The sequence below is a fragment of the Saccoglossus kowalevskii genome, chromosome 1, assembly GCF_978046115.1.
Source record: "Saccoglossus kowalevskii chromosome 1, keSacKowa6.1, whole genome shotgun sequence".
NCBI lineage: Eukaryota > Metazoa > Hemichordata > Enteropneusta > Harrimaniidae > Saccoglossus > Saccoglossus kowalevskii.
The window spans coordinates 12,764,354-12,789,962 of record NC_140641.1 but is presented as its reverse complement, the minus strand read 5'-3'; the positions used below and the strand labels follow the sequence as shown (position 1 = coordinate 12,789,962).

The following is a 25,609-nucleotide window of genomic DNA, read 5'->3' as shown; positions in this document are numbered from 1 at the left end:
ATGCGTTCAGTGTCCCCATTTCGGCGATGGCCTTCACAAACTAATAATAATCAAAGGAGATTTGTATTAAATAATAACAATGGAGAAACAAAGATCGATAGTTACAGCACCTGTTTGTTGCAAATACTTCGTCTAAAGAGAGGACCTCACAAAGTTATAAACATCTGTTCAAAACGTAGATTCTGCGCGGTCACATGAAAAACAAATGGTTCATCGTCGTTTATTTCTTCATGTGTTTCCATCTCGAGAGCATTCGTTATACTGTTTTACCTCTGTTATACACGGTGTTTGTTACTTTACGCGACCGTTTTTCCAGCATAATATGCTAATATTATTGTTCTACTCATGGTTGCTGGGTGGCGTAGTTCGGTCTTAACAAAGCGTCAGTTTTTCTCGTATTTCTCATGGATATACTTGATACATTTTTTCTGGTACATTGTTTCTAATGTTGTTCATTTCACATTAATCATCCAGTCCTATTCGATATTCACACTTCTTGGAGTTTTCTAGAGTCTTCATCTTATCAACGGCGTGTCATCTGTAAATCTGTCTTCAATCGTCCCCCCCCTTACCAGGGATGTGTTTCGCGGTTAAAGCTTTGCAAAGTTACCAATTAAATACAATAAGTAAACAATCTGTTTATCTAATTCCTGAAATATACATTTATAATCTCCACCTAAATATGCAAGCTGTTGATTCTGAACAATTGTGCAACGGCGTATGAACCGAATGTGTGAGCGTGAAGCCGCTATTATAACATAATGATGAAATATGACCACGATATCAAACATAGTTCTATAAAGTTGCAATAATTTAGTACTTTTGATATGTCACGTGAAAGTTTTCAGTGAATTGCCTTTGATAAGTCCTTAATTGTTAAGACATTAAGGTTTCTAACATTTTTACTATAAGTTAGGTTCGAAGAATACTATGATTTCCGTCCAAACAGATCAGCTAAACCCAAATATCCCGATCCTAACTCTATTTCATATATACACATAGCTCCATTGCATGCTTGTGCCAAAACGTTTTTGTTACTGTCAAATGCCAATTAAACAGCAAGAAAACAGAATATCAAAATGGCTACATATTATGTTTGTAATGTGAACTACGCTTGGCTATGAGATTTTAATGTACATTATATCGGTGCCTCACATTACTAATTAACTAAGTGGGGGCAAATATAGGAAAACATCAAATATAATTCTTGGAATAATACTTGACTAGCCATATGAACTGTATTTGTGTAAGGGGCAGAAAGTGCCATATCCCATACATCGAGAAAGATCACACCACTTCCCCAGAATACACGACGAACCATTCTGTTCATGTTATAAAAAATCCAATTACTGCTGTGGATTGATTGCTCCAAGTAAACGTTGTCCCGGGCATGTGCTAGTTTAATCACTACTTTGGATTTGGGACATCTTTTCATCAATCTATCAATTGCTAACTTGGCGCGGTAGATTCGTTGTAAATAAGACCGAGTAGACCACACTCCATAGTGAAAACAGAAGTTGAGGACAACTACTGGAGTCTTCGCGCGACATTTATCGATTGTTATATTGTCTAACAAGTCACTTTCAAGTACCAGATTCCAGAAATAAGTAGTTGGACCACCAAAACGTGGCACAACCATATTATTAACAAACTTCTTATGAAAACGTTGGTTCATTATAGTGCCAAATTGCCAAACTGTAGAATCTCCGCTCACTACAAACTCTGTATCCGACAGACACTCGTCAACTTCTTGTACTGACCACTGCTTGCTACGACACACCAGGGGAACAAATGTAATGTTATCATCCCAGTAACCATCTGATAAAGGAACGGGTAGATCAGGACCACACAGAGGTATGTCTAATTGTGGCGGTTTAGCATCTGAAAAATTAACAATAGCAGAACTGTCAAGCATGAAATTCAAATAGATGCGATACATCATGCGATCCATGTGGACATATATGCTCACAGAAATACCAATACAACTTGTATACTTTCACAGGGTGAATATATATTACTAGTATAAACTCGGTGATCCTAGCATCAATCTAATATTGTTTGCGGAAACAATGTGTATTCTTATTATACATCCCTGCCTATATTCTACTCAGGCTTGTATCAAGTTGAAATAGTTTCCTTTAGTGATGACACAGGCGTCTTGTTTCATTTAAAAGGACTGGACGATGGATTCAGAATAGATATACAGCACAAGAAAATTGAACATAACTATACTATGGCCACAATTATTTGAAGAAAAAAGAGCAGATTCAAAAATATTTATAATGATTTTAATATTTAATCAATGATAAATATTTGAATTAGAGTATGAACACATAAATCTAAACCATGTACTAACCTAATATATTTATTGATAATGGCATGCCGTGAATAATTCCGTTAGTGTATTTCCTGCAAAATGTAATGTATTATTACTGTATTTCAGTATATGTATCGTTCTACAATTAAACTGTACAAAATAACACAGTGCCGCACATAATAACATCCCATATTATAGGGTACTGTACCTGCTGAATAGGTATTGATAACCTTCAGATGCACCTCTGATAATGTCATCTAGGCGTTTACCTGATGCGTGCATATTATATACTTGATCACATTTGTGACTTTTTGGTTTATCGCAGATGATTTTAGTGTCCCCCATGGAGTTGGCATTGCTGTATTCACATTTGTTTGTCCACACTCCTTCGGTGTTAAGAAAACACTCGATCGTTTCATTTTTAGCATTTTTAGCAGTATCTTTGTAAATCATCTTTGTATGCAAGAGATCATGGACCAGTTGAACATCTTTTAGATAATTGATAGCTTCTCTGGTATGAGTTAGTGCAATAGTGATATCAGCCTTTCCGGTCCATGCTGCATATAAATATACAGAGTATGTCCCATTTCCATAGTCGACTGTACGACCCGCTGTGCTCTTCTGCATATTAATATTTGACATAACGGATGAAAAATAATCACCACCTTTGTTTCTCTTACGGTCATTTTCGTCAAATGTCTCAACAACTAGATGGATGAAGCTCCCTTTCTGGATTGCTTTCTTGTCATAGACAGTCACTCTGCAAACATACATGAATATGAGATTATGAGGGTAATACAATGTTTCATTCAAAACTTGAGTGGATGAATAATGACACAAAGATAAATGGGATTCGAACCATGATAACGTAAGTACTCTCCTCAGGTCTCCACCACATTAGAGTCTCGATGGTGTGCGAAAGGAGAAGTGATGTAAACATTATGCATTCATGGTGCGTACATTTATTGGTAAGTCATGTATTGTCGAAGCAGCCTATATAAATAATTTCGCAAAGGAATAATATTAATAAGTTAATATATGGACATGCATACAAATCATGATGTGACTGGTGATGGAAAATTAAACTCCTGTAACCAGACATGACTTTATGTGTCGACTTTAAATGTAATCTACATGTATGGCAATGTTTGTTTTACTCATGGATAGGTAAAGGTATCTACAACCTATCTACCAGATTTAGGCTGGTGATGTCCAGACTGCGCATGGCACGTAAATGACATTTTTACCAATATTTACAGGAGGGGGTCAAAACGAGCGGTTATATAAAGCAAGACATAGGTCTCATATGTTTACAAATGTGCACATTTGCACATGTGCACAATTTATCTTTGTCACTATGACACAAGTAATTAAACAGTACTACATGTCTTACAACATTCACAACTCTGTACCTATGTCACATTGCGGTACTATCCCACCCACCTATCAGCCTGTGACTTGTTTCGCGAATCAGCAATAAATCACAACTTAAAACATTTTTTTTTCGTTATTTTGTATACTTCATTTAAGTACGGAAAAGTATATGGTCGGCATTACCGCTCGGCCGATGTATACTAAACTGTCTATTTTGTCATGCGCCTTGCCCATTATATATGGGATGTATGTATCCCCTAATGCCTTGACATTGGTTAAGTTGTTTTCAAAGTCATTTAAAATGTATGAAAATGTGTAATATAAAAATATCCATGAGTTCATGAAACTAAGGGTGTTTAACTGAGATTCAAGAGACAAATAGTAATTTTCTGAAAATGCAAGTTACAAATCTAGTGATAATTGTAGGCATGGTAACGTGTTGATGGTCTTATAAACTAAAATCACTGAGCGTGATATGCAGCACGGTTATGTGAGGGTAAGTGTCATCGTTCGCATATATTCGGTTTTCTAAAGTATACTGGGCTACAGTTAAAGTCCGAGTCAAAACTATCTTCCTATGACGTATTTCCTTGATAATAATTTGTTTCTGTTTATTGGACAATTAGAATATTTCTCTATGAAGCGAGTCGTATTCAACTTTCTTTATTCCAAGTAACAATTGAATGATTTATAAACCAAGCTGGAATAAATTTGATATTGTTGGATAAGAGTTTCACAATAAATTGTACATGCAAACAAACAAACAGATAAATATTACAACATAAAATAGAATTCGAAATCACGATCACGGCAATCGATGCTGGACTTCAGGTAAACGTACTATCTACCACGCCACACAAATATTTGTTTATTTCTTTAATATAAAAAAACTACTTCCATCGCTAATTATAAGATACAAAATTAAATTAACGCTGATGTACGTGCATGACAGTATTACATTTGCCACTGCAAGTATTCCGGGATTCAGCAACACAAATATCATTGCGCCCTCATGTTAGTAGTACGCATCAAGAAGATGACATTCGTTTATTTTTTTCAGATTAGACAAAATGTAGAATCCGATAAAAAGAATATTAGCAAAAACATTGCATTTATTATTACTATTTCTCACAGTGTAAACATTTCGGAATTTATACTTTCCGTGTTATTATGCTTTTCATATTCCAGGTTTTCTATGCTACGGGAAAACGGCCGTATTCATATAAAGCATATTATACGAACATCTTCAGTTAGAAATTACCACACATTAAGAACATGACAAGCTTTGTTCTTTTTTCAAGAATATGATTTTATTGGTTCTATTCGAGAGTGTTTGCGTCATATTACAACTATTTACACATTGTTATCACACATACCTTGTCTTTTCTGTTGATGTCATTCCAAGGGAACCTTCTCCAGCATCGAAAGGTGTCCTTTGTTTTGTCGTTGTTCTACTGCGATGGGAATTAGACCATTCTAATTCATCAACAATTGCTACCCATTCCATTCCATATCTGTTATATTTGTTGTATGGATACATGTCATTGTTCGTATGTGTATTACTTTCTGTCTTAGGCACGGAAGATGGTATTGCTTTTTGTGGGCATATTTCACTGCAGACGACTGTTGTGTTCACTGTCTTTATTTGGTCGTGGCTTAGTGGTTTGGCGGCCAAGTGTTTTGATTTTTCTCTCTTTGCCTCTTGTGCACATTCTTCGCTACAGTCATACTGTATAACTGGTTCTCTCCTGGCTGGTGCAGGCACTGCATACTGTTTGAATGGACGGTGTTTCTCGTGTATCAAAGGATTCTAAGAATATAATAGAAATACACATGTTACATTCCTGTGCATGAAATTGTAAATTGTAGCACTTATGCTCAATGAAATAATCACCTCATAAGATGATTAGATATTTCATCGTATTGAAAAAAATCAAGTGAATATTTAAAATTAAATCCGACCTCACCCATCGAGGTTATATGAACTAACTATATTAACGTATTCATTAGAAATACAAAATCTGATGTTGATATAACGTTTATATCATTGATCTGTTGTAAGCGTGTAATTATGTATATATTTAAAATAAATATTAAACATAGTGACAACGTTATACTTATATTATAAACATGGCGTAACATTTACTTGAGCAATTTAGACAGACCAAATAGCCTATTAAATCCTAAAGACAAAGAAGGAAAAATAATAGCAATAGATTGCGCATTAATCAATTTACAATGTTCAAAATCAAGTGTAAAATGTCACCTGACCGTCACTAATATCGATATGCTATAAAGTGTATACAGTCGATCAAATTACTTTCTTAATTTATAATGTCAATTAGTGTGAAAGGATTATTAGCTCATTATCAGATTGTGGCCAAGGTCCATGTGATAACAGTGCGGCTATCAGCCGTCGATTGTACACAAATATAATATCAATATCTTGCAACAAAGAGACACAAATCGAGACAGATTAATGTGTCTAGTCGACTATGCAATAATTTCGTGCCGTGCTTGATCCAAATTAAACTGGCAAAGTCTGGACTTTCACACTTTCACACACGGTATAGTAACACACCGGTAGAGTAATACACTGGTATAGTAACACACCTGTTTAGTAATACACCGGTATAGTAACACACCGGTATAGTAAGACTTCGGTATAGTAATACACCGGTATAGTAAGACCCCGGTATAGTAACACACCGGTATAGTAACACACAGGTATAGTAATACACTGGTATAATAACACCCCAGTATAGTAACACACCGGTATAGTAACACACCGGTATAGTAAGACACCGGTATAGTAACACACAGGTATATTAACACACTGGTATAGTAAGACATCAGTATAGTAACACACCGGTATAGTAAGACATCGGTATAGTAATACACCGGTATAGTAACACCCCAGTATAGTAACACACCAGTATAGTAACACACTGGTATAGTAACACACACTGGTATAGTAACACACTGGTATAGTAATACACCGGTATAGTAATACACCAGTATAGTAATACACCAGTATAGTAATACACCGGTATAGTAATACACTGGTATAATAACACCCCAGTATAGTAACACACCGGTATAGTAACACACTGGTATAGTAAGACACCGGTATAGTAATACACCGGTATAGTAATACACCGGTATAGTAACACACAGGTATATTAACACACCGGTATAGTAATACACCGGTATAGTAACACACCGGTATAGTAAGACATCGGTATAGTAATACACCGGTATAGTAACACCCCGGTATAGTAACATACCAGTATAGTAACACACTGGTATAGTAAGACACCAGTATAGTAACACACCGGTATAGTAATACACCAGTATAGTAATACACCAGTATAGTAATACACCGGTATAGTAATACACCGGTATAGTAACACAACGGTAGAGTAACACACCAGTATAGTAACACACTGGTATAGTAACACACACCGGTATATTAACAAACTGGTATAGTAATACACACCAGTATAGTAATACACCGGTATAATAATACACCGGTATAGTAACACACCGGTATAATAACACACTGGTATAGTAACACACACCGGTATAGTAACACACTGGTATAGTAACACACTGGTATAGTATCACACCAGTATAGTAATATACTGGTATAGTAACACACCGATATAGTAACACACAGGTATAGTAATACACTGGTATAATAACACCCCAGTATAGTAACACACCGGTATAGTAACACACTGGTATAGTAACACACACCGTATAGTAATACAAATTTTCGACCCAACAGAAGTAGACATGCAGTTTTAGTGACCGAAGTATTTAACTATTATCTGACAACATGCAACGCTCATAATTCAAAGTTTCTGAAAAAATGACATTTGATGTGCGAGGAAAACAAATTTACTTACACCATAGAAACATTTAGAAGTTCCATACTTTTCTCTAAGTTCACTATTTTCCTCTTAAAGTCAGTCAGTGCTCAAATTCGTTATGACCAACTAATTGTTTGAATTTAATACCAAAGTTACATCACAAATGTTTTATTAATTTAGCTGTCAATCATGCTTTTGATTACTCTACCAACTTGGTAACAGTACAAAACTACTGACCTGATTTTTTTGTTTTCACTGGTTCGTGCGCTAATTATACAGTGGCTTCACTGTAAAGGGGTTAACATGAGACTGTATTCCAAACTCTCACAGATGAGGGGGCATTAAATCACATGGAGAATTTTATTTTGTTAAACTAGTATAGTGCAATGCTATTTTACGCTAACATTACATTGGTTTATTTTGTAACTTTGATGATGCTGTCCGGTGCGGATTATGGAGTGGGCACAGGCATTCTATGTGAAAAGAGTAATACGTGACCCGTTCAATTAAACAAGATTGTGCCTCATTGGATACCCAGCCCCAGATTCAAACCAATCCGAGATCAGGTTGTTTGTTGACAAGATTGTTTGACCTATCAAATCTGCTTTGTATATATGCATCGACTCAACTACCCCTTCAAACCCACGTATATTCGGAAATCTGCTTGCTTGATTCTAACTGTATTAGAGAGAGCGCAAAACATGTCACATCTGACGAAAAAATAAAGCGTATTTGTTACATGCGAACGGGGGGGGGGGTATTACAATAAAGGAAACACTACTGCTAAAACCACGTGACAGAATAGTTTCCGGCATCGTTGAAATAACCCATATATGGATTTATATTGCTATTCAGTGTGTTGAAACAATAATGATCATAGTGATATGTGTATTATATAATTATTACATATTATTCTTGTTAAAATAAGTATGTGACTGTCCACAAACATACGAGATCATTTAATTATTTTTATTTATTGCAATGGTATTTTGACGCAGATAAAACCAATTGAACGGCAAATAAACAACGGTTTATTTTTTCGTACAATGAGAAAAAAAGGCTTTATGAGAATGCTGTAAAACAAAACCATCTCACTTGTCTTTTCATGTCTACTGTTTCGTGTAATCAATTAAATTGTTTGAAAGGATTTACATTTACGCTTCAACTAATCACATTTATATTCTGCAACAGATAACATATACTAAACAGTTTTTTATTAGTTTTGTATTTAACGCCTGTTAATAAGATTAATCATAAACAGCTTGTTTGTTGACATTTTTTTTCAAATTTGCCTTGTATATTTGCATCGACTCAACTACAACTTTAAACCCTCCTTATATTCCGAAAAATGCTTGCTTGATTCTAGCTGCATTGGAGAGAGAACTCAACATGTCATATTTGACGAAACGTACAATACGGATAGTTTCCGGCTTCGTTGTAATAACCCAATATGTAAATATATAGTGCTAACGGATTCGGACATGTTGTTTGGGTTAAACTGTGGCTAGCGTTGACACCAATATAAATGAAGGACCTGTCAGTGTGTTGAAAAAATTATGATCATAATGGTGTTTTAATATGTTACTAGTATTATTTAATTATTCTTGTTAAAATAAATGTGTGACTTTTCAAACATATTCGAGGTTATTTATTGTTTGCAGGTAAACGAAAGGGTAGTTTGACGCATATAAAACCAATGAACAGCAGAGAACGATTATTTCATATTATTTCGCATAGTGAGAAAAAAAAACTTAGGAGATTGCTGTAAAACACAGCCACGTCACTGATATACTCATATCTACTGTTTTGGGTAATCAGTTAAATTATTGTGTGAACGGATTTTATATTTACGCTTTAACGCACATTCAAATTTATTCTGTGCGACAGAAAACAGATTAAACTGTTATATATATACAGTTTATATTATTTTTGCGCCAGTCGTGCGAGATGGTCATACGATTCGAAAGTAATACGAAACTCTGGCGTTAAACATCGTTCATAGCCCATGCATCAGTAAATGACCTCCTACCCTCCAGTGAGATTTTCAAGACAGTGTTTCTTTGGGAGGATATTATATATTGAGTGTATAATAAAAAAAAATATTAGTACGGGAACTCAGAGCATATATAATATCATGACGTTACACACTGCCGACATCGTATTTTGTTATTGCATCTGAATATGGATAAATATGATTGGTTAGTATTCGTAGGTATTTGTGAGATTTATGTGATAATGAATTGTATTTCGTGAATGGATATCTAATGACGTCAGAATAAACCAAAGAGAGTTTTTAAATCATTTTCTGGCTTTTATTATTGACTTATACATGTAGATATTACCTCATTTTATATGAATACGTATGCAAAAATCTCTGAAAACTTATTTTGATAATGGGTATGTGTCATAAATAGAATGCCGTCTTTTTTTGTTTTCATTATATTGAATTTACTATATCTGTGAGCGAGAGGCTGGTAACGTACATGTGAAATCATCCATAAACAACAAATGAGACAATCTTTAGAGGTTATTAATTGAATTTCAAATTGAGGTATTAAGTTATCAACGTTGAGCAGACACTCAAAGCGATACATTCCCATAATCAGTACCATTTTGCTTTGTGTATATTCTGATAAAATTGTTTAGTAGCGTAATACTTAAACGTTGTATTTTTTGATATCATAATATAAGATTATTAAACTGTATAGTATCTTATTACCATGGAACCCAAACTTCATAATAATTCAAGAATGTGTTTAAGTGTTTATTTTGCAACCGTAAAACAGTGTTTTCCTTTTTTGATACCCACTAATCAACGTCAATTCATTTTCGACTTCTGCAAATGATGAATTTTTATTTATATGAACTCATTCAAATTTGAATGTGAACCCGTAACCCAAGTGATGTTTCAATCTTTTTTATATTGTTATATTTCCAGAATGAAATTACACTTTACATTTCATGTATTAATTTGTTATGAGGATCCTTCAATGTAAAAGAAATACTTTCAAAATAGTTTTAAACATCGGCACATTCACTGAAAAAAAAGCTCGCATAATTTGTAGCCTATATATGGAAAAACATGTCGTAAAACATGCCGTAAAACATGCCAAAGCCAGGTTCGAGATGGTGAAAAAAGGTATTACGAATATCATATTCACAAATATATATGAATGACGTGACATCAATGTGTAATGCAAGTATTAAAAACTACATTATTATACATCTGTTACCGTATCGCCATACGTTACGGCGTGCCGTGATTTTGTGATAATCTCGGGGGACATCCGGGGATCGCCTGGCAAACATCAGGGATGAAAACAAAAGTCGGAAACTTTATAGCGAGGACGTTTGATTTTTGGATATTTACATTTTTACTCGCTGAGATATTGGTAATATATAACAGTTAGATCTGAAAGATGTATAATAACAAGGTTGTCTCGGGGATAACGGAAAGTAAGTAGTCAAACAGTACATAGTACAATCGATCTCCGCTAGACTTCGGGCGTAACAGCTTTAGTCATATTGTTTAGATTGGTGTTGACACAAATATAGATAGAAGACTTGTGGTCATAATAATATTTTAATGTGTTAGTTTAATTATTCTTCTTAAAAAAATATGTGACTGTCCACAAATATTAAAGGTTATTTTTCTGTCCTGTTCGTGGCGATGCATATACTGTTTTCCGGCAACGTTAAATCTTTATGGAATCCGCAAGGAATACATGATTTTATCACATGTGAGCTGTTATAATTATCTGTATACTCACCAAATTAGCGAGCACAAAACCAAGAATGAACCCAAACGCGAAAGCAACAGGTAATCGTAGCTTGCTACCTTCATTGTTTTTCCATAAATTAAAATCCATATCTGCCAGTTTGAATAATAAAAAGACAGTTAATATTTAACTATATTGATAGTAGTTATGATAATAAAATGGTATCTACAAAATATACTTGCCTTGAAATTGTTGTTGTTTTATTGCTCTCGTGTCTGATATACACCACGCAATTATGTGTACAAAGAGATGTTACAGTAGATGATACGATACACAATAGACCTACACTGCTATCGTTCATGTATTAATCTATTATGCTGAGTTTATTCGTCATCCCTTCAGTTGCTGTTTATATCACGTATCTGTCAATAGGACCTTACCATTAATGATAAAAGGGGAGATTGAAGTATGAATCCGCAGGTTTTTCCCACAGTTTTTGTAGTTATTTTGAAGTGACTTGTGAGTGACGCGAATAACTCCGCCCGGTTTTATTCGATTTAATAACAAATCGTGAATGTGTACAACGATTATTCAAAAAAAATTATTTACAAAATCGACACTATCCGTAGTCTCATTATTAAATATCAATACGATATAACAAGTAGCAAGTGTTACTTTAGTGTAGTATGATAAAAACATGAATTAATTTACCCATATTCACACATATGTTGTGCAGCGCAGATATGCTGCCAACTAATATTCTGAAGATGTTTAGAAAAAGATATTAGTATTGGTGGTGTCGAAGGCGCCAAACAATGAATAAAACTCACCACAAATTATTGTATATTTAAAAGAACTAATTAACAACTTATATAGAAATAGGGAGACTAAAAGAAAGGAAGAATGGTCGTTTATTTTATTAATTTATAATGCTCGATTCAATGCAAGTTGTAGTAAATGTTTATCGTAAATTTTTTTCTCGACAAAAATAACACAAGTGTTGACGACTGATCATTTCGTAATACCACTACTATTACCTTTTCCAAAAATGCATAATTGTCTTCCATACATTGTTTGTTCGTTTGTTTGTTTGTTTGTCATAACTCCACACATGAATGATTGAATAAATAAATACAATGTTGGATCTAATAATACACTCTGATCTCACATTCAATCACTGGGCTGTGATATATTATATATAACATTTTAGCTAGTTATATTAAATCTTATTTGAGTGATGAGGATATAGATACATTTCTGATTTCATCACTTTATTGTATGCTGACGATACGATTGTACTTCCAGAGTCTGAAAGTGAGTTTCAATTAGCGTTCAAACCTGCATGTTTTGTATTGTAAGAAATGGCATTTGCCTGTAAATGCAAAAAAAAGACTAAGATAATAATATTATCACTTTACAGCGACAGTTTTCAATAACTAGATGGGACGGCCTTTTTGCGGTTATAATTTTTTAGGCGAAATGATTATTAGATTTGGCAAGTGAAACATACAAAACCGAATCAATGAAGCAATTTCAATGGAATTAATAACTGGACTGGACTATATATATATATATAATATCACTCGGACTATCTGGACTATATATATATAATATCACTCGGACTATCTGGACTATATATATATAATATCACTCGGACTATCTGGACTATATATATTTCTTGTTAAAGAAGGATGCGACTGTCTTTATAAATATTCGAGGCTGTTCTGTTTTAATTTGGAGATTTCACCCATGGTTCGTGACCATGCATATACTGTTTTCTGGCACCGTTATATCTTTATGGAATCCGCAAGTAATACATGACTGCATCACATATGAGCTGTTATAATTACCTTACTCACCAAATTAGCGAGCACAAAACCAAGATCGAGCCCAGGCGCGAAAACAGGTAATCGAATTTACTGGACTAACAATTTGATTGTGTAATTTAAACAACAGTACTTCATAATCAGGTCTGTGAGTGGGATATTTTGTTTTGTAATAAAATAAAGGAGAGCAAATTCTTCGATCTGTAAGTAAGAGATATACTTAGTTTATTCGTCAGCCATGTTAACTGTTGGTATGGCGTAGGTACAAGTACGTCCGTTGAGTTTTGTGAATAAAAGTGACCTCTTTGCAAATTCTGAATCAGTTTCCACTGTAGGTAAACTATTAAGACCATGCGCACGATCGTTTTTTTGAGGGAAACATATTTTTCGACAGTTTTTATTTTTAGTTTCACATATAATCACCATTAGTACATGTATAAAAAGATACTTGCTTACTCAGTGTAATTTACATTAGATTATTTAATTATATTTAATCTACAGGCAATGACTAATTGCTACAATTATGGGTATATCAATATCAATTTTAATCACATTTGTTTTCAAAACCTTAATTTAATATAGTTAAAATATGGTTGGATTGAAATGCATCTCTGTATAGGGTTGCCATTGAATTGGATTTTCATTAAAATGGGTAAGTTTGGTAAGGTTAAATTAAATTGAATGTAAACTGTACCATACCTTATCCCTTTACTAAGCCTATGCTTTGCATACTTGAGTTAAATTCGATTATATATTAATATACGTATTGAAAAATAGTGAAGGACATCACTTGCTGGTCATGTGCGTGTGCTTTTGGGTGTATGAAATCAAATTTGTGACAACTTTTATTAAATAACACACGCCCACCTGAGCCTGAACATGAAGTTCGGTGTCGGGGTTTTACATTGACAGGGCAAGGTTTAGACAAACAATTTTCGGCGAATTGCTTTACATAAATACTGTAACGGAAGTATTGTTTAATTGTCCTTCCTTGACCAGTTCTTTTTGTGACCTGTGACCAGACACAAGTCTAGGAGTGACATACTTTCACCCAGAAGTCCCTAACTGGTTTAAAGAACCCACCATTATAACACCAGCAGAAATAAAAATGCAATAATTAGTATTCGGAATTAGAACTAAGGGGTTCACAGAATTAAAAACAAAAATAATTTGCACATAGAAAAAATCACGGAGAGATTAATATAAACAAAACCTGCATGAAATTGTTTCTCTGGTGTCACACACAATTGAATAACAAAAAGGGAGCGAAATTATCGGGGGTAACACAAAAGTAAGTGAAAGAGAAACAATTTGAAAAAATTTTGTTTTCATTGTGGCTTCATCATCCCTAACTTTCGTCGGTTTTGAATGAATTGTTTTCAAAGCTAGGTGACAATAATTTTATTAATTATGTAGGTCAGTTTGATTTTGTTTGTTTTGTAGAGACTTGGGTGTCACGTGACAATGATATATCGATAGCAGGTTTTGGAGCATTGCATGTAACAAGGCAAAAATTTTCACAATTGGGTAGGCAATCAGATGGTATCTCGTTCTTTTACAAACGTCCAACTAATTTGCGCATCCAAAAACTTACAAGTACATCAGATAACATTCTTTGGGTGATAATTGCACCAAGCTGTTGTTGTAATTGTCCAAAAATGTTATTGTATACAGATCACCTATTAAGTCATCTGTTTATGCAAATGAATGTGTTTTTAGATATTTTAGAAGATGAGATCGCAATGCATACTGACACGTACCCAAAGTCCATGCTAATGATAGCCGATGATTTTAATGGAAGAACGGGTGACCAATTAGATTACATTATGAATGATGACGTAATGTACTTGCTTGTTTCGGATGAGTATGTGGCAGATTCCGCATTGCCAAAACGACGCCCGTTTGACACTGAGGTTAATACTTATGGTAGGGAATTCTTGGAATTTAGTAAAAGTACTGGTGTTAGGATTATTAATGGGAGATTATTTCATGATAATGATAGTGGATTTTATACATGTATAACACATAGCGATGCGAGTGTAGTTGATTATGTCATGGTAAAGGAAGACGACTTCCATTTGTTTGATATTTCAGTGTGGTTAAACGCTCAGAATTGGAGCACTTGTTACTTAATTATACGCTCAGAGGAGCATGCATCGTTGGTTCACAAAGAGGACAAAATTGGAATAACAATACAAACGTTTTGCACTTACCGACTCCATATGTTTGGAATTCAAAATTTGCAGATCGTTATAAAACTAACTTTATTAATGATGAGATTAAGACGCGTATTGCTGAATTACATAATGCAATTGATACTGGACTTGTTGATGAGGCCAATGACGTCTTAATTGACATTATTAAAAGCTGTGATTATGGCATGTTAAAACAATGGAGTACACAACATTTTACTTAGGAAGTAGAGAAAAATGGATGGTTTGACAACGAATTTCTGAATAGGAAAAAACAGGTTAACACAATTTTAATCCGAAATAATAGAAGTGAGGAAAGGTTAGTAAAACTTCGCAAGGCTAAAAAGCAATATAAAAATATTATTTCATTAAAGAAGGAGGAATATCATCCTTAGATGTGTGAGGAAGTTAAATCTGCAGCAAGGGAAAGAAATTCAAATGGATTTTGGTCTTTTTTTAAAACCAGCGTGCATAGCCCATCTGAGAATATATCTTCTACGGAGTGGTACGAGTACTTTAAATCGCTTTGTAACCCAATAAGTATGGTAGCAGACCACGGACTGGCAATGATGAGTTTTATGAATTAATTAAAGAATTTGTAGATAATGTCGATATGGGAAATACACAAGAATGTACTGACTATGTAATATTATACACGCCCATTACTTTAGATGAGATTAAAACTAGTGTTATCAAAATGTCCAATGGTAAGGCTTCTGGTCTGGATGGTATCACTGTTGAATTTTTAAAGAACGCACTAGTCTTTATATTTGAATATATACGTCGACTATTTAATATCATTCTGGAAAGTGGTAATTTCCCTAAATCATGGACGGGATGTATGATTTTCCCGATTCATAAAAAGGGTGCTGGAATCCATCCTAATAATTATAGAAGTATTACCTTGCTTTGTGTCCTTGGTAAAGTATTTACCCAGATTATATGTGTAAGATTGCAAACATGGTTTGATATTTATAGTAAAACAGTAGAAGAACAAGCAAGCTTTAGAAAAGGATATAAAACTGTAGATAATATTTTTATTCTAAGCACAACAATTAACAAGTATGTGCATGTGTCGATTTCGACAAATTAAATCATTATGTTTTGTTTTATGAATTAGCAAAAACTAGATTGTGGGGTAAGTTATTTAAATTATTGTATTCACTACATCGCAATATAACAGCTTGTGTTAAAACGTCACATGCATCTGATGCTTTCAACTGTAGTTCCGGACTTCAACAAGGCTCGGTTATCTCTCCACTGTTTTAAAACCGTTTTTGGGTGCGAGAGTTATTTACTTAATTTTGATAGATCACATTTGTTAAATGTGCTTTGTAAGTTTAGAATATCAGCACAAATTTTACATATTGAGAAAGGCAGGGGACAAAACGTTTCTAGAAATGAACGCTATTGTAATTTTAGTCGTGATATCGTTGAAGACAGGTTTCATTTCCTGTTATGCTGTCCACTTTATTCTGACATATGGAAAACATACTTACCAGCTTATTATTATACTTACCCAGATCAAATTATGTTTACTAACTTAATGAAAACAAATAACAAACATTTACAAAGAAACATAGCATGCTATTTAATACAGGCATATAAAATACGAGATAGTATTTAAAAAATGTGTTTTTCTTTTCTTCTGTAACCTTTACTAGCACTTCTTGTACTTATTATTTTTGTAACATTCTTTGTAAATAAGGCCGGAGGCCAAAGTACTGAATAAATTATTTATATATTATAAAACATAAAAAAACTAATGTCACTCAAACATTTCCGTTTCCGTATTTCAATACTATTTCTGGCTTGAACGGGTTCGATTTTCCGCGTCTAACGACCACAGAACACAAAGGCACTAGTAAGTTTATACAATTAGGCATTTGTAGTGTAATCTAATGCCTCAATAACTTTGAAAGTACAGCACTTTCCTAGCGTACATCATGCATGTTTAAATTAATTTAATTAACCAAAATTTTTTTGTTAGATTTACGTGGAACGTGTTATTAAACTGATTAAAGTAACAGGGTGAATTAAGGTAGAAGTCTACTCATGATTTCAAATACTTAGAATTAATTCATTTTACAATAAATCATACTTCCGGGCAATATGGACTTTAAAATGGTTTAATTTTCGAGAATATGATGGTTGTATTTTAGAGGATAGTGGTGATTTTGGAACTCATATAACGATTTTACCACAGGTTCATATTGTAGGCTGGTGACATAGGCTAACAAAATGATATACTAGTATTGTAAATGGTGGAGGGCTTTTTGTTGACCTCAATTATTTTAAAAAAATTGGGTTTAAAAGGGGCAAAAATGTAATTTGTCGTTAACATTGTGCTCTATGGAACTGTTCTAAAAATAGCATTATTTGAAAAATATAATAAGTAACGCGTATCAAACTGCTCGGAGTTCGTTCTTAGCTGACACAGCGCTACCTGTGACGATACAACAGATGATAGACGTCTTTCCCGGAAGTCCCAGATACGACGTTTCGCATGCGCGCGCATACCATTTAGGGGTGCAACATAAACTTGCACGTGTGATATTGTGCTTCTGGATATACCAATCGACGTCACAAAAATAAAATTCCCTTTTTTCGTCTGTCAGCAAACTGACATGTTTGTATTTTAGGTCATGACAAAGCAGGAAAGCCGGTGCAAATAGCTAAATTCGAGGAAATAGCACAAAATCAACTTTGAAGTAGTCCTATACACCAAATTTATATATGTTGAACATGCAGTACCATTTGCTGGGAGTTTTTCGGCCTTTGTTTTCACCGTGATGGTTGCCAGGTGGTGAAAATGCCCAGAAGTCCGCCCGAGAATACTGAGCAAAATAGTAAACAGCGCCCTCACAAGTTATTTTTTTTTAATCTAACAGATACAGTGTTTGTTTTGCTAATTATTACTTTTAATTATTATGTATTAGTTTGTTAATTGTATTATAATTATAAATGTAATAACACGTGTTGCACGGACAATTGGGTTAGTGTTGTTGATTACATAATCTTAGGTAGCTTGTTTCATTTTGTTCGTGACTTCTTTGTTGATACTATTGATGAGTCAGATCACTTTCCTATACAATTTACGTTACAGTTTTCTGCGGTCAATACTGTGATAGGTGTAACAACCATTTTTGCAGACAACTTAGAAGTTTGGGAGAAATGGAAACCAGATTTGTGTTTGGAGTTAATAAATAAATTTCACGATGAAATCGGCCAACACTTACTAACGTTTCAACAAGCTATTCAGCAGGTTGACACACTGAAAGCCGTCGACATTCTAACAGGTATATTATTTAGAGCTGGGGCTTGAATGAAGGTCTCAGGGAAAACAAATTAAAAAAAATAAAATGGAAAATGCAAATAGTGCATTGCGGTGGGACAAAGAATGTGAAGTTTTGAGAACAAGGAAATTTGAGCTTTTAAATTAATTCCGCAAAATGATGATGCACTTAGAAATTATATTGGAATTAGAAAAGGAAGAGATTGTAAGTTTAAACAACGTAATACGTTGTTACATTGCACGCAGGGTAATTTTTAGGGGGTGGTTACAAAAATTAAGGGCGGGAAACGGTCTGTTTTCCCAGAGAGTAATATCAGTTCATTAGATTGGTTTAACTCTTTTAAAGAATTGCTTAATGTATCACCAGAAAATATTGACGTAACTTTTGAAAGCAACATTATTGACAAATTACAAGAACACGACTCTCATTGTGAGTTATGTAAATATAATGTACCTTGAGCAGTCAACAGTGACATCACATTGCAAGAGGTCACAAATAGTATCAAAAGCACAAGGATTGGGGAAGCACGTGACGGAATTGTAAATGAAATGCTTAAGCATTGTGGTGACAGCGTGCATCAAAGTCTGTGTCATTTATTTAATTTAATTTCGGAGGCAAAAATACCCACTCAGCTGGGGAAAGGGAATTACTTTCCCGTTACACAAAAAGAGAGATTTTAACAACGTCTCTAATTATCGTGGTATTTCGTTGTTGTCGTCAGTGAGTAAAATGTTTACTAAAATTATAAATGACCGTCTAGTAAAGTGGGCTGTAGGAGATGTCATTATCGTTAAGACACAAGCAGCCTTTCGTAAAGAGCACATCACTTTTGACAATACGTTTTCACTACAGTGTTTAGCTCAGAAATATCTGTCACGAAGTGGGGGCGCAAGTATTGTGTCTTTATTGACTTTTCGAAAGCTTTCGATCGTGTTAATGGATTGCATGGCATAGTTCTGACAACCCTGCGGACAATGTACAGCGAAATTAAATCTTGTGTTCTGTGTAGTGGGCGACTTACAGAATATTTTGGCTGCCATATAGGTACAAGACAAGACTGTATGCTAAGCCCTTTCTTATTTAGTTTAATTGTTATTGAACTTGCTTTCTTTATGGATAAGCGTTATAGTGGAGGTATAAGCGTCACACATGATTTCACAAATATGGATATTTTACTGTATGCTGACGATTTTGTCGATGTATCGGATATGCCTATTCTACTGCAGAGAAAGTTAAATCAGCTAGGCCAATTTTGCGATCATTGGGGCATGACGGTAAATCTAGATGAAACTAAAATTGTAGTGTTCCGCAACGGTGGAATGTTGAGATCTTATGAAAAATGATCATACAAAGGCATTCCAGTTAAGACAGTAAAACAATACAACTATCTGGGTTTATTATTTTCATCAAAATTATCCCGGACGCCGGCAAGGGATAACCTTACAGTCAAGGGGAAAAGAGCGTTATATCAAATACAGGTTTTCACTAAGAATCTTGGTGGTCTTCCCATAACTGAAGCTTTTAAGGTATTTGATGCTTCAGTTGTCCCAGTAATTTGTTATGGGCTGAAATATGGGGTTATGAGTACTCCATAATTGTGGAGAGGGTGCAATTTATTTTTTTGTAGATTTTTATTAGGGATTAACTCTAATGTAAATACTGAAATGATTTTAGGCGAATGCGGGAGATTACCCATTTTCTGTACTTACATGAAACGTTGCATTTCATACTGGTTAAAGCTTTTAAAAATGGATATGCACCGGTATCTTAGGGCCTGTTATAAAATGGTTAAAAGGCTGGACTCAGCGGGAAGGGTTACGTGGGCAACAAAAATCAAAGAGTTACTGTATCGATACGGTTTTCGAATTTTATGGATTGAACAACAAGTTGGAGAAAGCAAAAATTTCTTAGGTTTATTCTCAGACTAGTAATGTATTACTAGTCTGAGGTTTATTTCACGAAAGGTTATGCAATTGTTATCATCAAGAATGGTCGGCAGCGATTGGTCATTTAGGTAGATTGTGTGTAGGTTCTGCTGGCACGCAGATGCTGTTTTGATCAAGTCTGTGTGATATTTGTGTTTTAATGCGATAAATGAAATTCGTTAACCTGGCAATAAAACTTGTTTTCAGTGCTGAATATACGGAGGTGACGACAGAAAGAACTTAAGAAAGAAGAGCAAGGCCCATGTTCAAAATTAACTGAGCCATTAGTTATTCTATCCTTCTTACGAATGGTTACGAGTATACTGACTATACAATAGTTCGAATGTCGGGATCGAACGTATTCAATACGGGTATGTAACTTTATTGCGTTTACAACGGTCACCGAGTGTCTAGAAAAGTATCTGGGGATGTTGCAAAGTCCCTCGGTGATTACATACCGGGTGCGGGAGTTAGGTGTATGTAAATATCTTGAACTCGCTGCAATTGTACGTACTTCTAAATTGAGATGCCCAATTATGTGTTTGATAGTGTCTATATAAAATACACCTACTTCAATGTTGTTTAGTTTTCATGTGCCCCCAGAAAATTACATAACTAGTGGTTACCATACTTTGCAGATTATATAGAGATAAGCGTAAGTTCTATTCCAAACAAAGTTATGAACTGCATACTTGTTCTCAGTGAAGACGTTGAAGACTCAATGTGTAAAGATTCCATGTAATAGTGCTGATTTCGTGCAATGTCACGACTATTGTGATCCTGACTGTATCAAAAACATCATCATTCTTTTATTGAATAAAAGAGACAAGCGACATTTATTGTATTGAGTGATTAATTCACTATAGAGCTATATTTGTCCACACAATTCTAAGAGTGATATCACTGAAAAGATTCCTACTTGATTGAAAGAAAGACACGCTGCACGTCATATATAATATCAGCAGAAGTGAAAACGTTAATTAAATACAAATATTAGGGAAAATATATCACATACAGTTGAATAATAAAAATACAGCGAATTTATCAAAAATAGCACAAAACTAAGTGAAAGAAAAAATATGCTGCATAGTTAGTTCACAATGATATGTTTTCCAGGGACATCACAAAAATAGGATGACCTTCAAACAATTCAAGAATAAAGAAAGGTGGTTTGAAAATGTCAACTTATATCGCACAAATCAATTTGTTTTCTTGTGCCTTCATTTCAATAACCGTTTTGCTTAATATCGTCGGATTTGTTCCTCCTATTCTCACTCGAGATCTTTTCCAGTTTCACGGTAAAATGGCGCAGACGCGTCGATTCCCACGATATTCTAAGGCCGGTATAATTCTCAGCATGGTCTTTCACGTATTTGTGAACATCTGCAACGTACCTCATATGGGAGCGGTTATACACCCGCCGTGGTATGCACAGACGGACAAGCTCCAGACCGACTGCTTTTTCACTGCCATTCGGCTGCTTCCCTTGCAGTAATGAGCCTATCTCAAAAGCACGTATCCCACCTTCCAGAAAAAGCGCACCACAAAGAGCCACCCCAGGATACCCCAAGGATGGTATGTGTGGAAGTACAGAGGTGGCGTCGACGTAGACAGCATGACCTCCAGTCGGGTGTACAATACGAATACCAGCTTCGATGAGAAGTTCGCCTAAATAAGCAACCTGTCCGATGCGATACTCGAGGTATTCTTCATCGAGGGCTTCCATGAGACCAACAGCGATAGTCTCCATTTCACGACCGGATAAACCCCCATACGTTGGAAATCCTTCTTTCAATATCAAATCCTGTCGGCATTCTCTGGCGAGATGGGAGTCGCGTAGAGCCAGGTAACCACCAATATTTGCAAGGCCATCTTTCTTTGCGGACATGGTGCACCCGGCTCCATAGGAAAACATTTCCCTTGCGATTTCAACTATAGTTTTGTCCCGGTATTCATCTTCATATTTTTGTATGAAGTAGGAATTCTCGGCATATCTGCACGCATCAAAGTAGAGAGGAACGTTGTACCGCTTACAGATGGCTGAAGTGTCTCGTATGTTAGCCATACTAACTGGTTGGCCTCCTCCTATATTATTGGTCACCGTCATTATAACAAAACATACCCGACAACTGTTAGTCACTAGTAACTCTGCAAGCTTAGAGATGTCAATGTTACCCTTGAACTTGGCGTCCGTGAATATCGTTTCTTTTGTAAATGATGGTATATTCATGACAATGCCGCCGTTGTTTTGAACATGGGCCCCTGTCGTGTCAAAGAATCCGTTGCTGATAGCGATATCACCTTGCTTTACGACGTTGCAGAAGAGAATGTTTTCGGCAGCCCTTCCTTGATGTGTGGGCATTACCTCATCATAGCCAGTGATATATTTTACGGTCTTCTCAAGTCGATAGTAACTTGGCGATCCAGCGTAGCTCTCCTCGCCTGATAAAAATTAAATAAAAGATTATAACTTGCAATCTCACATGCGGTACGTGTAATCGTATAAAGTAGTGAATGGCATGTGGTATATGATTGTATTTTGTCAAAATTTCAGGCAAACGCATATAGCTGACATGTACATTTTTTCTTACCTCTCATTAGTGCTGACCACTGTTCTGTACTCATTGCCGATGTACCCGAATCAGTCAGTAAATCAATCATGACGTCATCTGCCTTTATATAAAACATGTTATTGTGAGCCTCTCTCAGGATCTTTTCTCTTTCTTGGCGCGTTGTGGTTTTTATCTTTTCCACCGTTTTCACGCGGTAAGGTTCGAACTTTGAGAAATGGGACCCGTTGGCCATCGTGTGTGTGGCGAGTAGGAAGGACACTTTGTGAATGAGTAACCATCTGCCGGCCGAACGGCGTCAGACCCCACTGTGATTAGCACTGGCACCAGCGACAAATCAGCCTATAGAGCATTTTACCACGAAGTGGAGGTTTAAAATCACCAGTGTACTTTTATTCAATGTATTGTCGCGACACCTGTCTATCAGAAGAGGCGTTTTCATTCATGTGACGTGTCAATTTTGATCACGTGATTTACCTTATACAAAGACATGATACATTTTACCTAGAGATACCTTTTTAAACCTACTTTTCATACCATCCTACGTCTACAGTTTTAAACTTTTACTCATTTATTGATAATCATTCATTTTACAGTATGATAACTATGCAGACTCCATGTGACCAGGCATTGCTGGTAATAGCACAGCATTTGTGCAAAGTTTAAGTTCTCGGGTTACCCTATCAGAAGTTTAGGAATTAATGTGAAGGCACGGGGTTGCCGTAATAAATGTTGTTGCAGCTTTTAACACACTTTTTTTTAATAACCTGAATGTTGACCAATTTATAATTCAATATGGCCACTTTAGCCCGCTTATCGTATTTGAAAATCACAAAGTCGTCATTTCCACATCTTTGGTACACCGTCTTGTTTGCTCTGTCATTTATTTGATTTCTCGAAAAGGCCTTGCTGCTGTTATCTACAGAGCAACTCAGGACGACAATTTTCTGAATTGTTGACACCCGTTATCGGTTAAATGCTAAATACCTGAATGATAACGTATTTGTGCGAAAGTTTTACCAAATTTTCTGTTTTTCATTCATTTAGTGAATTCTTTGTAGATTGTTTTACAATGTCGCCTGACACATTGAGACAACAGTTTGATATTACTTTCAGTTTCTTTGTTACACACTTGTTTTAGATACTACCAAACATTGCCAGAGTGTGTTTCCGTAACGGTGTATGCGTTTTGCGGATAATGGAGTGCAAGTTTTATTTTGCCTAAATTAATATTTGGAATTGGGAGTTTATCATGATTTTTTCAAACATGGAGTTGGTTGTTATATAATAACTGGTTCACTAAGTTGTTTGTTTGAGCGAAGAGTTCATAAAGTTACGGCAACGGCAGCTGTCATCGATCGTGTTCCGTTAATAATTTGTTGATATTTATTAAATTTTTGTTAAAATTTATCCTTCGTCGCCCCTTTATCTGGTCATTACGTACACATACACAGTAACGGTAATGGAAGAGTTAATGTAGATATGTAATGTTTTGTTTGCAAGCATGGCCAAGCTGATTTTATCTCTTAGTTTGAGATAAGTGTCGAGGCGTAGAATATAACGGGATAAATGTGGCTAATAATACAGAGTTTATAATGCATCGCGTGGGAGATGTTAGTGAAAGCCGGTATAGTATATGCTTCATTATTTACACTTATAACAAATAGTCAAAGCAAATCGTATTTGTGTGTTATATTATATTTGCCTGGATATAAGATAACGCCACACACACCTTAATTATTAAGGAAGCAGTCAGAGGACAAGGACATCGTCATTGTCTCGAATTGGCATAATTCAGCCTTCAGTTCATTATGTACTTATTCAACTTCCTCTATTGACAGCATCAACAATGCCGACTTGCAGTGGTTGCCTACTATTAACAGATATAACAAAAATTCCGTGACTCATTCATTTCATGACCCCTCTCTTCCTCACAAGTGAGACCCCTTTGAGTTACGTCAATAAGAGAGTGTTTGTAAAGTATAACGTGGTCGCACCCATAATATAATTAACAACTCAGAATACGCATAACATAGAATCGCTGGTAGCATAGGGATTGTTGCGCCGGGCCCATCTCCAGTATAATAGTCCTTGAGTTGAAATCCTACCTGTCGCTGAACACCAAATAGGGCTTGATCTAACCTTTGCGAGTGTGCCCTTAGGAGGGGTTAGTGACCATTCACTTGATACTGCTGTTTGATTCTACACGTTGATTAATGGGGGAAGGTCGATTCGTCCCAAATCACATTCGTACCACAAGTTAATTCGTTCCAAAGTCGATTCGTTCCACAAGATTCTGATTTATAAGGAACTCAAAATATTGTTCTTGAAACTTACACAAAATATTCGTTTGATAAAACAGTGAAAGTGTCTAACGTGCGTTTTCGGTAATTGTCTTACTACTTACACTAACAATCGCCGCACCTGCGTATTGGATGTGTGTGTTTTTTTTATTTTTCAGCCAACGAAATACTAAACACTAGTTGTGTGCTTGAAGCGAAATTGTTACTGTACA

General features: G+C 35.2%; 2 protein-coding genes across 2 annotated transcripts; both read right to left on the bottom strand.

Moving 5' to 3' along the window:
• Window positions 1–1,090: 1,090 nt before the first annotated feature.
• On the bottom strand, window positions 1,091–11,663 carry LOC144359438 (NXPE family member 3-like). The gene is made up of 6 exons (XM_085498946.1): window positions 11,528–11,663; window positions 11,337–11,437; window positions 5,068–5,501; window positions 2,526–3,077; window positions 2,357–2,409; window positions 1,091–1,881 (listed from the first exon to the last, which is right to left on the bottom strand). The coding sequence occupies exons 2-6, from the start codon at window positions 11,433–11,435 to the stop codon at window positions 1,160–1,162; spliced, it is 1,860 nt and encodes a 619-aa protein (XP_085355072.1). The 5' UTR covers window positions 11,436–11,437; window positions 11,528–11,663; the 3' UTR covers window positions 1,091–1,159.
• A 10,007-nt stretch (window positions 11,664–21,670) lies between these two features.
• Window positions 21,671–23,447, bottom strand: LOC100378234 (uncharacterized). Its single transcript, XM_002738672.3, has 2 exons — window positions 23,116–23,447; window positions 21,671–22,966 (listed from the first exon to the last, which is right to left on the bottom strand). Exons 1-2 carry the CDS (start codon window positions 23,327–23,329, stop codon window positions 21,750–21,752), a joined length of 1,431 nt encoding a protein of 476 aa, XP_002738718.1. The 5' UTR covers window positions 23,330–23,447; the 3' UTR covers window positions 21,671–21,749.
• Between the last annotated feature and the right edge of the window lie 2,162 nt (window positions 23,448–25,609).